The sequence below is a fragment of the Anopheles gambiae genome, chromosome 2 (genome assembly GCF_943734735.2).
Source record: "Anopheles gambiae chromosome 2, idAnoGambNW_F1_1, whole genome shotgun sequence".
Lineage (NCBI taxonomy): Eukaryota > Metazoa > Arthropoda > Insecta > Diptera > Culicidae > Anopheles > Anopheles gambiae.
Genome location: NC_064601.1, coordinates 36,963,484 through 36,976,787, shown reverse-complemented (window position 1 = coordinate 36,976,787; position 13,304 = coordinate 36,963,484). Strand labels below are relative to the sequence as shown.

Sequence of the window (13,304 nt, the reverse complement as noted above, 5' to 3'; positions counted from 1 at the left end):
TCGGGCAGTGCATGCAAAAAAAAAGCCAAAGCGCTACAAGCAGCAGGCGAAAACGAGAAAAAATCCAATATGGCGGTGTAAATGTTGTGATAGCCAGATTCGCAAGTTTTAAAACGGAAAAGAAGCTAGTTGCAGAATTCGTCTGTTCGAGCGAGCTGTGTGATTGCACGTACGTAAGCAAGCCGCAGGCAGCGACCCTGTTTGCGCACGGTTTGCCACTTCAGATTGTTACGGAACGAGTCGAATATTGGTTGTTCGACGGGATCAAGGGCCGAGGGGGGTGAAAATCTACACGGCGGCAGGCAGCATCAACGGCAAGCGCAAAGGGGCAAGGCGAGGTTTTCTCTTCCGATTTGTGGTACGTCCACCGCTTTGGCAACACCCCGCGCGAGCGTGTGTGTGTGTGTATGTGTGTTCTGTGGAAACACAAGTCCCTTTTTCGGTGGTGAATCGCGCAATCAAACAAAGGGCCCCGTGCGACAGTCGCACCGAAACCGAACGCTTCGTCTGCATATACGCGCTGCCCCGCTGCCGGAGTGCGGCCGGCCAGGAGAACAGCGGCCGGGTTTCATCCTCCGGAACAGCAGAACCAGCAGCAGCAGTTTGTGTGTGTGTGTGTGTATGTGTGCGCGCGTTGCTGCGGTTGCCGAGGTCGAGCGTACGTCGAGCCGTGTGAGTCTTTTTACTTTCTTCTTCGCTAGAGAGTCTTTTTCTTCGTTTCCCTTTCCTCCCTTAGATGTCCGTCGTCGCACGGGTGGTTCAGGGCTTTGAAGGGTGAGGGTGGAATGAGCGACGAAGGTGTGCATGTGTGTCGTCATGATTTAATAGATTTCGTGTGGTTTTAGGAGCACCAGGTCTCCGAAATCGATCGACGCCTCCAACATTTATCGGGGCAACCCTAACCGAGATGAGATGCAGTTACCGTTTGCTTCATTGAAAATCGGAAACCTCATGTACAGTTTCACGATTTAATACAATTCTGCAAAAACCCGCACCTTGTACCTGTGTACGGTCTAAGTAGACAAATAATTGTGCTACACTCCCCAAACGTGCGCTGTCGGGGTGTGTATGTGTGTGTGTGTGAGTTGTGTGCGTGCGTCCGTCCGTATGTGGTTCGCTTGGGGTTTTCGCTATATTCTGAACGCGAACCTCAATCGTCGGTTCCCCGGTGCGTGTGAACGAAGAAGTAAACCTCGAGAAGAATACTCCAAAGTTTGCCGATGGAAGTGCATTTATGTGTGTATGTGTGTGTGTGTACGTGCGTGTATGGATGAGGTGTTTGTGCTGACGCGCGTGTGTTTGTGTACGAGGTGAAGCAGCGTACGGAGCGTGCATTGCAATGTAGCGGTGTGCGTACATTCGGCCGCCGCTGGGTTCGATGTGTGCGTGAGCAGAGTACGTTCCAGCAGCGCAAAGGAAGGAAATAATTTGATCACTTTTAGGGTAGAAAGTGGAGATGCCTATCAAGAAGAGCTGGCTTGGCTGGTCAAATTTGGTCAGGTCAGCAAAATCGATCCCGAAATCACGACACCAAACTGATTGTAGATGCACACAAATGAAGCGGTAGCGACGATGACGATGATGGGGTGATTAATTCAGCCGTGTGCTACACACCAGCTCCATGCATACGTTCAAACGCCGTGTGTTGTGTGCATGTATGTGTGTGCTCTGTGAGAAATGGTGTGAAAAAGCGTTTCAAGTAATAGGAGGACACGGGTGGTGCGATTATGGCCAACAGAGCAAGAGTTGGTCCTCGTGGTAGGACAAGATGCAAGCCAGCTTCCCTCTAACCTGTCTGGCTGAGCGAATGGGGTAGCGTGTAGACCTTGTATGCATCCCGCGGACCTGATGCTGCAATGTTGCGTATGCGAGTTTTGCAGGTTTTTTTTCACGCAGCCTCTTACACGCCGCAGAGTTTGCATGGCCTACGCGGCAAATCGTAAAAGGGGCTGTGTACGCCATCCAGTCATCATCGTGTCACACGTTGCTTTAAAAAAAAACACAGAGAGCAGCAGTATAGGAATTACTGTAAATAAGAATTTAAATTACCGCAACGAAGCGGCGGCGTGCGTCATTCATTGGATAGGAGTGGCTAATGATGTCGCTGCCATGGCGGTGTCTACTTCCGTGAAAATCGACGTGTATTAATTCATGGTGTTTCATGAAAGAACACGAAAAACGGCCCTTGCGCTAACACACACACACACACGCGATCCGAATCACAGCACATAACTTTTAAGTGGCCATGGGGGAATTTGGTGGGATGTATCTGCTTACTACATTTTTGCACAGCCAAACCGTGTACCAAGCTAGAAGAAGGGAACTAAACAAACGTAGGGTTTCATTTTGGTTTCTTGCTGCCTTTAGGGAGTCTTAAATTGGCGCTCTCTTATTGGGGTAGAAAGCGACCCCTTTGGAATGTCGATGTGTTGGTGTTTTTTGTTTGGCTCTGTGCACTGTGTGGCGTAGTAGCTGAAGTGTACTTTTTTCCTATACAGGCATAAGGTTAAAAGTCTGGAGTGCTAACATAATGGACTCCCAGACTAGCGTGCTTCCGTAGCCGATTCAAATTGGTATCTTCCTACTACACAAACCTGGTACACAACATTGGCGTATGAATCATCCGCGAAAGCAGTGACGAACGACGGCAGCAGCAGCAGCAGCAGCAGCAAGAAGAACAATGATCCCGCCGTGTCTGGGCTGGGAGAGAAGCGTTGCTGGAGCGGGCCTGTCTGTGTATGTGTGTGCGTGACCGGCAATGGTGCAAAAGTGCTCGTGCTTTGGGCGCCGCGCGGGTCTGGCTTGCTGCTGCTGCTGCTGCTGTATTCGAGTGTGTCCGAAACTGTAATGTGTTGCCATCTTGTTTTGACGTTGTTTATCAGCCTCCTGAAGGTCAGCCGCCGTGGGGAACTTTTATTATTGATATTGTTATTGTTTTCGATAGTTCACGCAGTCCGGATTCGAGATGCATTTTTGATGAAAGTTTTATTTATTTTCTAGTGTTTCAAATTTGATTCATCTATTTCCATTTTGTATGCGATTGCTACTATCACGACCGGACACGTTTCATGTAGCGGGCATTGTGTAGAACGATACTTAACGATACCTTTTTGAGCTTGAAATAAACTATTCGTCTTGACCACCGCCTCTTCGATCGCGTTGGCATACTCCGGCAGACAATAGCCAGCTCTCAGTGCCTTTGCCTCTCTTCGGTCGGTTAGCTTCATCCAGAAAAAAGAGAAATTTCTCAACGGGTTTCTACATTGACTGACCAGGTCAGCAGCAGCCGCGACCAGAAAGAAAACCTGTTTTGTACACAGCAATGCATCAGACGTTGTATTTGGACCCTATGGGCAGTGCGTCGATGAAGCAAAGAATTATACGTAATGCATTTTAGTGGTGAAACAGTCCGTATATGATCTCTAGTTGGATTTGGCAGTGGCAGCGGCTCCGCATTTGTTGCCCGGTGAAACGTAATTTGTTCTTGAACGCGATAACAAGTCAGCGATAAGAAGTTGCTGTAATCTTACGATCAATGGTTGCACGTACCCTACCTGCGTGTGGCGCGTATTATTTTGCGATAACAACTGTTCGTCATAGCAGCCCAGATGAATGGTTCGTTGGTTGGTAACCCTACAGCTGCGTGCATGTGTTTGTGCTGCTGTATTCTGTAGCTGTATATGTTATGTTGTTACAAGAAACACGCTTCATCGTGTATTAGCAGAATGGGTAGGAAAAGTTTGGTTTTCTTTTTGAATTACTTGAATATGAATCAGACTGTGGAAAATGATGCGTGATAGTTACTAGAAGTGCAAATAATAACCCAAAATTTCGTGCCCTGGTTATTTAAATATTTTTTAAAACATTTTCTTGTTTGGGTGTTGTTGCGCCTTCCCTTCCATCTGAACACAGCAGGAGCAACTTACATCAAATCACAAATAAATGAGCACCGCTGCTACCGGCCGTATGAATGGGCGAACCAATGTATGAATGAATGAATGGATGGATGTGTGTGACTGTGTGTCGTTTTCGCGTGTTGCGTGTCTTACTTCTTACTCTTTTTGTGCCGCTGTATGTGCAAAACGGTATCGGCAAATAATGAACAAGCTTGCTGCTGGCAACCGTAAACACACACTCTAATTCCTCCCCGAAAAGAACGCGTGATTTTGACGTATTTTTTTGTGCGGTTTGCTGAGGGAAAGAATGTTAGATGAATGGTTGTAAAGTTGATCTTTCACCAATCACAAAAAATAACCAATCATAAAATTAAAATCAAAACTAAATGTTTTTACCACTTGCCGGGTGCGTGTGTGCGCGTAATACTAATGGTATTTCTATTCCTCTTACAGGACGATCATCCGTTTTATTGAAATCAACGAACTTCGTACGTACCTCGCTGTGTTGATTTGTGTAGTGCCGCCACCGCAATAGCTGCTACTGCTGTTTGCCGAAGATTCGACGAACAAACGGATGTGAAACTAACAACAACTACAACAACGATCAAGTGACTAAAGTGTATGTGTGTGCGTTTGTGTGTGTTTATCCGTGCGTGTAATAAGGAGAAAAGTTTGGACAGTTTGTGGCCCACAGGACTCATAACGCTAATAGAATACACCGGAGCAATACGTCACAGCGATAATTGTTTACATTAGTAAGGATAGTTTATTTCGCTGCTGGAGGCAATTTTTCGCACGCATCGAAGAAAGGAATATCGTACCATCCATCCGCTGCCGTACGATCAACAGTCCGGATCCGGTGTTCCGGTTTTAAAGCCCGCTCGGGAACGGTACGGTGCGGTACAACGAACGCAACCGGCGCGGCTGAAACAGCAACAATTGAGTACAGCGAGCATCCCGTCGACCGCAAAATACTGAAGAAACGAAGGAAAAAACATTCCTCCTCCTTGGCTGCTACCTACGATTATTGTACCACCAGCCACCACCACCACCACCGACGCCATCAGGAGCTACACCGGCTGGCAGATTCGCATCGTAGTAAACGGCGTGATATCCATCGGCAGCAGCAGCAGCGCAACTTGAGCAGGCAGCTGCGAGAGCGAGCTGTTGAGGGTCCAGAGGACGCGTGCGGTAGTAATAGTCCCGGCGGCAGCAGGAGCAATACTACCAGTCGCCCAGAATCGAGCGCTAGTTGCTGTAGACGAAACAGAAGAAACCATAGTAACGGCCCCGTCGTCAGTGCTAACGGCAGTCGACGCAACATGACAACCGACACGAGACGGCGCGTCAAGCTCTACGCCCTGAACGCAGATCGCCAGTGGGATGATCGAGGAACGGGCCATGTCACATCGAGCTACGTGGATCGCGTCAAAGGTAAGTCCTCGTGGAACATGATCGGCGGATCGTTTGCTTATCAAACTTTTGCCCTTCGTTTTCTTTTTCTTCTCCAACTTTGTGTCGCGTAGGTGTATCGCTGCTTGTGCATGCAGAAAACGATGGTTCGATGCTGCTAGAGAGCAAAATTCATCCGGACACTATATATCACAAACAGCAGGACACACTCATCGTTTGGAGCGAGGGCGACAATTTCGATTTGGCTCTCAGCTTCCAGGAGAAGGCAGGGTGCGATGAAATATGGGAGAAAATTTGTCAGGTAAGATAATGCTGCCCTTCGATGTCCAGCGTGTGTGTTGTGACGCTGTACGGTTTCGAAAGACACGCTTGGTTTGCTAACTCTGATTGGTTCTGGTTCATTTGCCGTGTAACGTCGTAGGTGCAAGGAAAAGATCCGTCGGTAGAAATCACGCAGGATGTGGTGGAGGAGTCGGAGGACGAACGGTTCGAGGATATGTCCGATTCGGCCCCACCGATCGAGCTTCCCCCGTGCGAGCTTAGCCGGCTGGAGGACATATCGGAGGTGATTGCCAGCGCCCTGACGTCGGCCATCCGCAAGGACAAGCTGGCCCAGGCAATCGAGTCGGAAAACTACATCAAGAAGCTGATCGGGCTGTTTCGGGTGTGCGAAGATCTGGACAACCAGGAAGGCCTGCACTATCTGTACGAGATCTTTAAGAACATCTTCCTGCTGAACAAGAACGGCCTGTTCGAGATCATGTTTGCGGAGGATACGATCTTCGACGTGGTCGGCTGTCTCGAGTACGATCCGTCCGGCAATTCGCCGAAAAACCATCGCCAGTATCTGAAAAAGTTGGTAAAGTTTCGCGAGGCAATACCGATCCGCAACACGGACCTGCTGGCCAAGATACACCAGACGTATCGGGTGCAGTACATACAGGACATCGTACTGCCGACACCGTCCGTGTTCGAGGACAACATGCTGAACACACTGTCGTCGTTCATCTTCTTCAACAAGGTGGAAATTGTGACGCTTATCCAGGAGGACGACAAGTTTCTGGACGAGCTGTTCGCGCTGCTGACTGATCCCCAAACGCCGGACTCGAAGCGGCGCGACAGCATTCTCTTTCTGAAGGAGTTTTGCAACTTTGCCCAGTACCTGCAGCCGCAGGGCAAGGAGACGTTTTTCAAAACGCTCATTAGCCTGGGCGTGCTGCCGGCACTCGAAATAACACTAGCCATAAACGAGAAGCGAACAAAGTCCGCCTCGATCGATATACTGTCGACGATCGTGGAATATTCACCGTCGGTTGTGCGGGACTACACACTGCAGCAGTACAACAATTCCGATTCGGATGAGGTAAGGAAGGCGAAATTGCGTTTGTTTTTGTTTTCGAAAAATGTTTTACACATAACGCCGTGTGGTGTGCGTATTTTCGTAGGATCAAACGTTGATCAACATAGCGATCGAGCAGCTGCTTTCGGACTCCGAACCGGAGCTCGGGGGTGCCGTGCAATTGATGACCGTGTTGCGCATCCTGTTAGATCCGGAAAACATGCTGAGCTCTGCTAACAAGTCGGAAAAGTCAGACTTTCTGAACTTCTTCTACAAGCACAGTATACAGACGCTGATTGGTGAGTTGGCGGAAGCCGTATTAAATTGATTCGATTCATGCATGCTAACTAACGGAAGATGTTATGCACATTTATTTTCCTGTAGCCCCACTCCTGCGACACACACAATCGGATAAGCCAACTAATGAAGACTATCATGTGGTGCAGCTGCTGGGCGTGGTGCTGGAGCTGCTGTCGTTTTGTGTCGAACATCACACCTACCACATCAAGAATTGCATCATCAACAAGGATCTACTGCGCAAGGTGTTGGTGCTGATGAACAGTGTGCACACGTTCCTCGTGCTGGGAGCGCTTCGATTTCTGCGCAAAATTGTTTCACTCAAGGACGAATTTTACAACAGGCGAGTAGTGTAGTAAAAGAGTGTTGGATTGCAGTGGAGTACACACCTGTTTTGCACACTGGAGTTTGCATTCCCAGATAAAAGAAAAGACTAACATATGTTTTGTTTCTATTCCCTGATTTGCTTCATCAGGCACATTGTCAAGGGGAACTTGTTCGCTCCGGTGGTGGAAGCGTTTCTTCGCAACAATGGCCGCTACAATCTGCTAGAGTCGGCCATTTTGGAGCTGTTCGAGTTCATCCGACAGGAAGACATCAAATCGTTGTTAACGTATTTCGTGGAAAGTTTCGGAAAGTTCTTCGATGATGTACAATACGTCCAGACGTTCAAGACACTGAAGAGCAAATACGATCAGCAGCAGGATCGACTGAAAGAAAAGGAAAAGGGAAATTTAGAAAGGTATGTGTTTTTAATCTTTTCGGCATTTAGATTCATGTAACAATATCAAATAAACCCGTTCCTTGTTTTGTTTGCATTTCCTTCGCCACAGTGTTCCTTCCATCCTACGAAACAGCAATCGGTACCGAAGGGATCAGCGACAGATGGACGAAGATGAGGAAATCTGGTTCAATGAAGAGGAAGACTACGCCGAAAGTGCTGGCAAAGCAGGGGCACCGGAGTTGGACTCAACGATCGGTAGGTTATAGTGCAGCATACCATGCGAGTACAAACGGCTTAGCTAACTGGGCTTTTCCCTTTTGTTTTGTTTTTTGTGTTGCGTAGGTAAAATGTTCGAAAAGAAAGCAATGGACACGGCCAGCAGCTTGAACGGTCCAAAGTATGGAAGCGGCGCCGTTTCGACGGCTCAATCCCATCAGCTATCATCCCAGATGCATGGCGGTGTGACGGCAACCGCAACGTCCGCCGACGATGTGGCGGCGACCTCGCACATGCTGACCATGAACAACGGTACCGAGGGAAGCGATGAAAGCGGCAGCTCTGGCGCGGCATCGACGGCCCATCTTCACACCGCGTCGCTCGATCCGAACTGTCTTTCACATGCAGTTGCTCAGGCTGCTGCTGCTGCCGCTGCCGCCGCCGCCGCTGCTGCGGCGGTCGTAGCAAACAACAATGGCCTTCAAGCGTCGTCTTCGGTTTCGGTGGCGGAGAATGTCAGTGCGCTGGCGGATGTGAATCACGATCCGCACCACAAAGAGCATCGCGTGCTGGGCGAGGACGGCACCGGCAGTGCAAATCTTACGCCGGCCGACGAATCTGCGCTGGACGATGCAAACAGCTTGGTGGTGAGTGCGCTCGGTGAGAGCGATCTATCCTCGGTGTATCAACTACAATCGGCCACGGCTACGGCAGTCTCGAGCTCGGTTGAGAATGTAGAAAACACGCCGGTCATCAGTGCCGAAACCGATCAGACCGGCAGCGGGTGCGAATCGACCACTTCCTCTACACTGTCGTCCATTCCGGTTGCTGAAGCGTGTTCCGCCTACACCGACGCTGCGGCAACGCCAGCCGATTGTCAATCGGACACGGCAAATCTGGCCAGCAGTACGCTCGCGGCGGACAGTACCCACACGCAAGACGGTGTCGTCGAATCTCTCGGTGTCGCGGTGGAAGAAACAGGCTCGAAGCGAATAGCCGCGGAAACTGCATCAGAGCATCAGGGTGGACAGTCACATCCGCTCGACGGCACAGCCAACATTGGTGCTGATGTGCCCCTTCCCACAATGGTAACCGATGAGAGCGGTGTTGAGATTGGACAATCGGATATGGACAGCAGTCGGGAAAGGAAGCAGCCCGATGATGCAAATGGTCCTGAAATGGCAAACACCACGGCAGCGATGCTAACAACTCCCATCCTGGACTCGGCACCCGCCGTCGAACAACCGTCCACTGGTACTGCAGCGGATCTTACGTTTCAGCCAGGTCTATCCAGCGCTGCTTCTGCCGCTTCCTCAGCGAACACAACCACCATGGTGAGTGGTTTGAAAAAGGTAAGAGAGACAGAGGGTTTCATTTGTAGTTTACCATTACATTAGAGCGTTTGGGAGATACAAAGCTTTGTTTTGAGATGATAAGAAATATGGCATTCTACTACACCCTCATCCGTTCTGTTTCATCCCCAGGGGCTGGTTGACTACGAAGGCGATTCCGACGACGAGGAAGAGGATGACGAGAGTAGTAGTCCCGCACAAAAGAAGGCGAGAATAGCATAGCATGATTCAGCTTCAACCGCGCACCCTCCTTATAAACAACGCCATCGATCAGCATCATCTGAGGCGGCGGATAGCATAACTATGGATAATTTTAATACTACTACTACTATTACTACTACTACCACTACTACTACTACTACAATTAGAACCAACACAACTACTACGAATGCGGCAGTAGCGGTGGCCAGCACTACAGATGCTCCCAATGCGATCCTTGTTTCTTCTGCTGTTACTGCTGCTGCTGCTGCTGCTGCTGTTGCTAGTAATTCCGCGTTTCGCAACGAATTACGCACAGCGTCGAATTCGCCATGCGATACAGAGGCAAAGGCAGACGACAGTGGCGGCGTGCAGGATTGCAGGGACGGTAGCGTACTGGCAAGGGATAGACTAGACTGTTCGAATATAATGGATATAGATATTACATTGACTACAGCTAACGGTAGCGATCCTCCTGCTGCTGTTGTAGCCGGCAGCCAAAACTCGATCGCTGAGAACTGAGGCTGTTTCGGAAAGCAAGGGGCTTTTTTGTAAAGGAAATGCGATTATCTCGTCTCATACATCTCATGCATGCGAAAACACACAAACGAAAGCCAACTCCACACGCTTTTTCATAACCATCCCGTGTGCCAGAGGGACATGGTGCGTTGGTGTGGTGTAGGTGCAGTACAAGCAAAATGAGACGAAAGACGTTAGATCGATACGATTAAAGTTTACTTGCTTTCTCGGCTTCCATCACCCCTCTCTTTTGCTCGGTTCGCAATCGTCCTTAAGGATGATGGATCGAGGTCCGGTTTGTATCACGCGACGAGGCAGGGTTCGTGGGTGGGTGTGGGAGCGTGATTTACTTGCTTGACGCGTTCTGGAGAGATATATATGCGCAGTATATGCAGCACCTGGACTCATAATGTACAGTTAGTAATTGGATTCGTTTGTAAACATTCTAAGTTATATGCGGGGAGGACAAAAAGATCCCTCCTTAACATCAGGCGCACCTCATCCCCACGGTGTTTGTATTCATTCGTGGACTGGGCTGTTGATCATTTTGCTAAACACACACACACACACGCGCGCATAATAGTAACAAGCTGTGTTTGCGATAGTTTCGTAGAAAAATATGAACAGAAAGGAATGAAGAAAGGGATGAACTTTGTTTAGGGTGTAAGGTTTACAGTTTTTTTTTTCTTTTAACTACCCTTCGACTATGATTGTATGTGTGTTTGAAGGAGCAGAAGGAGGTTATCCGACCTATGTGTGTTGTAGTGGAAGCCACACGAACACCACACGTGTGCTGCTGCAACGGGGGCAATTGCACTGTTGGGTAGTGGAGCAGCGAGGCAAGTGTGTGGTGCAGTAAAACGAAAAGGCACGCGCACCGCGGACGGGGGCATGTGAGCATTTGTAAATGTGATTAAAACAAAACAAGAAAAAAGAAACTCCCCCGGTATTTAAAAGCATAACTCCTGCAAATGACGAAAACAACATTATTTTAGTAAGAAAATCAGAAAGCAAGGACGAGACAACGGTACATAGGTAAGAAAGGCTTACACACGACTAGTAATTCTTCGACATCTCGTAACTTAATAATAGCATTCGAAGTTTTCTTCTGTGTAGTGTCCATCTGTGTGTGTGTGTGTATGTGTTTTTTTTTCTTCTTCGTTTTGATAGCAGAGGAAACGAGAAAAGGCGGAACCACGAGTATATAAGGGAGAGTGTGAACAATCGAACGGGTAGTGATAGTGCTGTGCGTTGATATAGTAATATAGAAACGTACGAAGCTATATGTGTAGTACGTTTTTAAATTATTATTTAGCTCGAAGCACGCTACCCTGAATTGGCTCCCGGCATCCTGTTTCTGGCTTTGACCTCTCTCTATCTTGAAGCAGTTGCAAAAAGGCAACATTTTAGGCAGCTGATAAATTACCGAAATGATTTCCTTTGGAATGATGACTGAAACGCTTTGTCGAACTGATCGGATCGCGGATTCGTTGCTTAATGTTGTGTTAAAGTTTCCTTTTTTTCTCGGCAAAAGGTTGTATTTATACGACTGTCCAGTGTGAGGAAACTTTAGAGCAATGTTGTGCTATTGCGTATCATTGACACAAACACAAGCGTACTGGAGGTATAAAATCAAAAAAGAATACGATTATAGGAATGGTTTCGTTGGCGAATGAACTGAGTTGTTCAACGGCACCTGCTTTCCTAACCGGAAGAAGCATGATCTTAATACCTTTCGCACGATCAATGCTTCCCGCTTACGAAAGTACTGTATACACTTCTGAGATTTGGTAAACACACAGTGTACATACTATATACGTCCTAACATGGGTTGGATTTTAACAGTTTTGTATTTTTTCCCCTATTGCGAGCAGGACATGCATAAACAGAAGGGCAAAGAGGATTAATTTAAAGCAAATCTTTTCGGTGATTAAAGAACACATTTCCACCCTTGCACACACAATAAAAAAACAATCAAAAATCTCACCTAAACGGATTAGTTCGTTGAGATTTTTGTGCGTTTTTTTAAAGACGAGGTTGACATAACCATCTTGGAATGATGGAGCTGCACTAACAAGCGAATAAGAAGCACGCGTGTTGGAAGCTGGTAACTGGTAAGATAAAGTAATAATTGTAATAAAGTAACGGACGTCGATAATCGATATGCCACGGTCGCTCCTACCCCACTTTTGCTACGTTGGATGGAGGTGGGAAATGGGAGGTCAAACAAACGGATGTACGACAGAAACAAAATAAAACGAAACAATTTGATTTAAATTATAAACAAAGAAAGCAAATTGTATTATGATGGGGCTTTGGGTGGAATGCGCTGCGTTCGCCATGCACGCCGAGCGATCGTCGTCCACATGTCATCGTGCAGCAGAGGGAGATGGACCCCAAAACCACCCCCCGCGTTTGGGTCTCTCTCTCTCGCTTGTGTTTAGGTAATCGTGAACTGAGTAACAAAACAAACGACAAAAAATTAAATTTTTTGATCGCAGAATTATTCTGCACCGGCCGCATGGGAGGCATGTACTGGCGCAAACACTGTGCTGCAGCGCGTGTACCGTACGAGATTGATAGAATGCACTAAGCAAGAAGTAAACATTATATGTTCTGTATGATGTGTAAAAAAACAAACAAACAAACAAACAAACAAAAATCTAAATGCAGCTTGAAGTTCTACTAAGCCTAAGGAATAATTACTGGCCGGCGAAACCTGATCCGGGGAAGCGATAGCGGCGCAGGCTCTAGGTAGGAGCGCGTGGGGCAGCTCTTTGCGGGCGGGGAGGGAGGAACACAAAACAAAACACAACCTTAAAGAAGATTGAGAACCGTTTCGGGTTGCAATATCATCTTGTAGTAGTAGTAATAAAAAGGCACGGCGGGCGTTGAAAAATAGTTGTGTTTTAAAAAAATCATCCCACGGGGAGAAATGGGGAAGCTCGGAGGAAAGGCGTAAGATGTTTTTGGCTGCTACAGCAAAGGACTAATAAAAAAAGAAACAAAAAAAAAAAAAATATAATAGACGATAGGTGGATGTATCACTGAGCACCGCATCGTCTGGATAGATCCGTCGTGAAAAACGGCACATAATAATATATGATATAAATAAGTAGTATTTGGTAAATAGTAGTACCGCGCGAATTCCCACTCTCCTCCCCTGCCTCCCTGCGCTGGAAAATCTGCCGAGGCGAAGGAATAATAATAATAACAACAAAAGGTTTAAAAAGTAAAGGAAAGGATACAAACAACAAATACAAAACAAAACAAAACAAAACAAAAAAACACCTATAAAAAGAATACAAAACTACACGGCTGAAAAAGTGAACCAAATCTGTGGAGTGTGT

At 47.5% G+C, this 13,304-nt stretch overlaps 1 protein-coding gene across 6 annotated transcripts; it reads left to right on the top strand.

The window, feature by feature from the left end:
• The first annotated feature begins 11 nt into the window (after nucleotides 1-11).
• On the top strand, nucleotides 12-13,290 carry LOC1272779 (serine/threonine-protein phosphatase 4 regulatory subunit 3). Of its 6 annotated transcripts, XM_061641029.1 has the most exons (11): nucleotides 742-774; nucleotides 846-1,006; nucleotides 4,350-5,330; nucleotides 5,423-5,610; nucleotides 5,731-6,672; nucleotides 6,755-6,947; nucleotides 7,033-7,288; nucleotides 7,421-7,687; nucleotides 7,779-7,924; nucleotides 8,012-9,237; nucleotides 9,370-13,290. In XM_061641029.1, the coding sequence occupies exons 3-11, from the start codon at nucleotides 5,219-5,221 to the stop codon at nucleotides 9,457-9,459; spliced, it is 3,420 nt and encodes a 1,139-aa protein (XP_061497013.1). In that variant the 5' UTR covers nucleotides 742-774; nucleotides 846-1,006; nucleotides 4,350-5,218; the 3' UTR covers nucleotides 9,460-13,290. The 6 variants fall into 6 exon arrangements, with proteins under 6 accessions (XP_061497010.1, XP_061497012.1, XP_061497009.1 ...); XM_061641026.1 differs by lacking the exons at nucleotides 742-774; nucleotides 846-1,006 and adding an exon at nucleotides 12-169; XM_061641028.1 differs by lacking the exons at nucleotides 742-774; nucleotides 846-1,006 and adding an exon at nucleotides 36-358.
• Nucleotides 13,291-13,304: the final 14 nt, after the last annotated feature.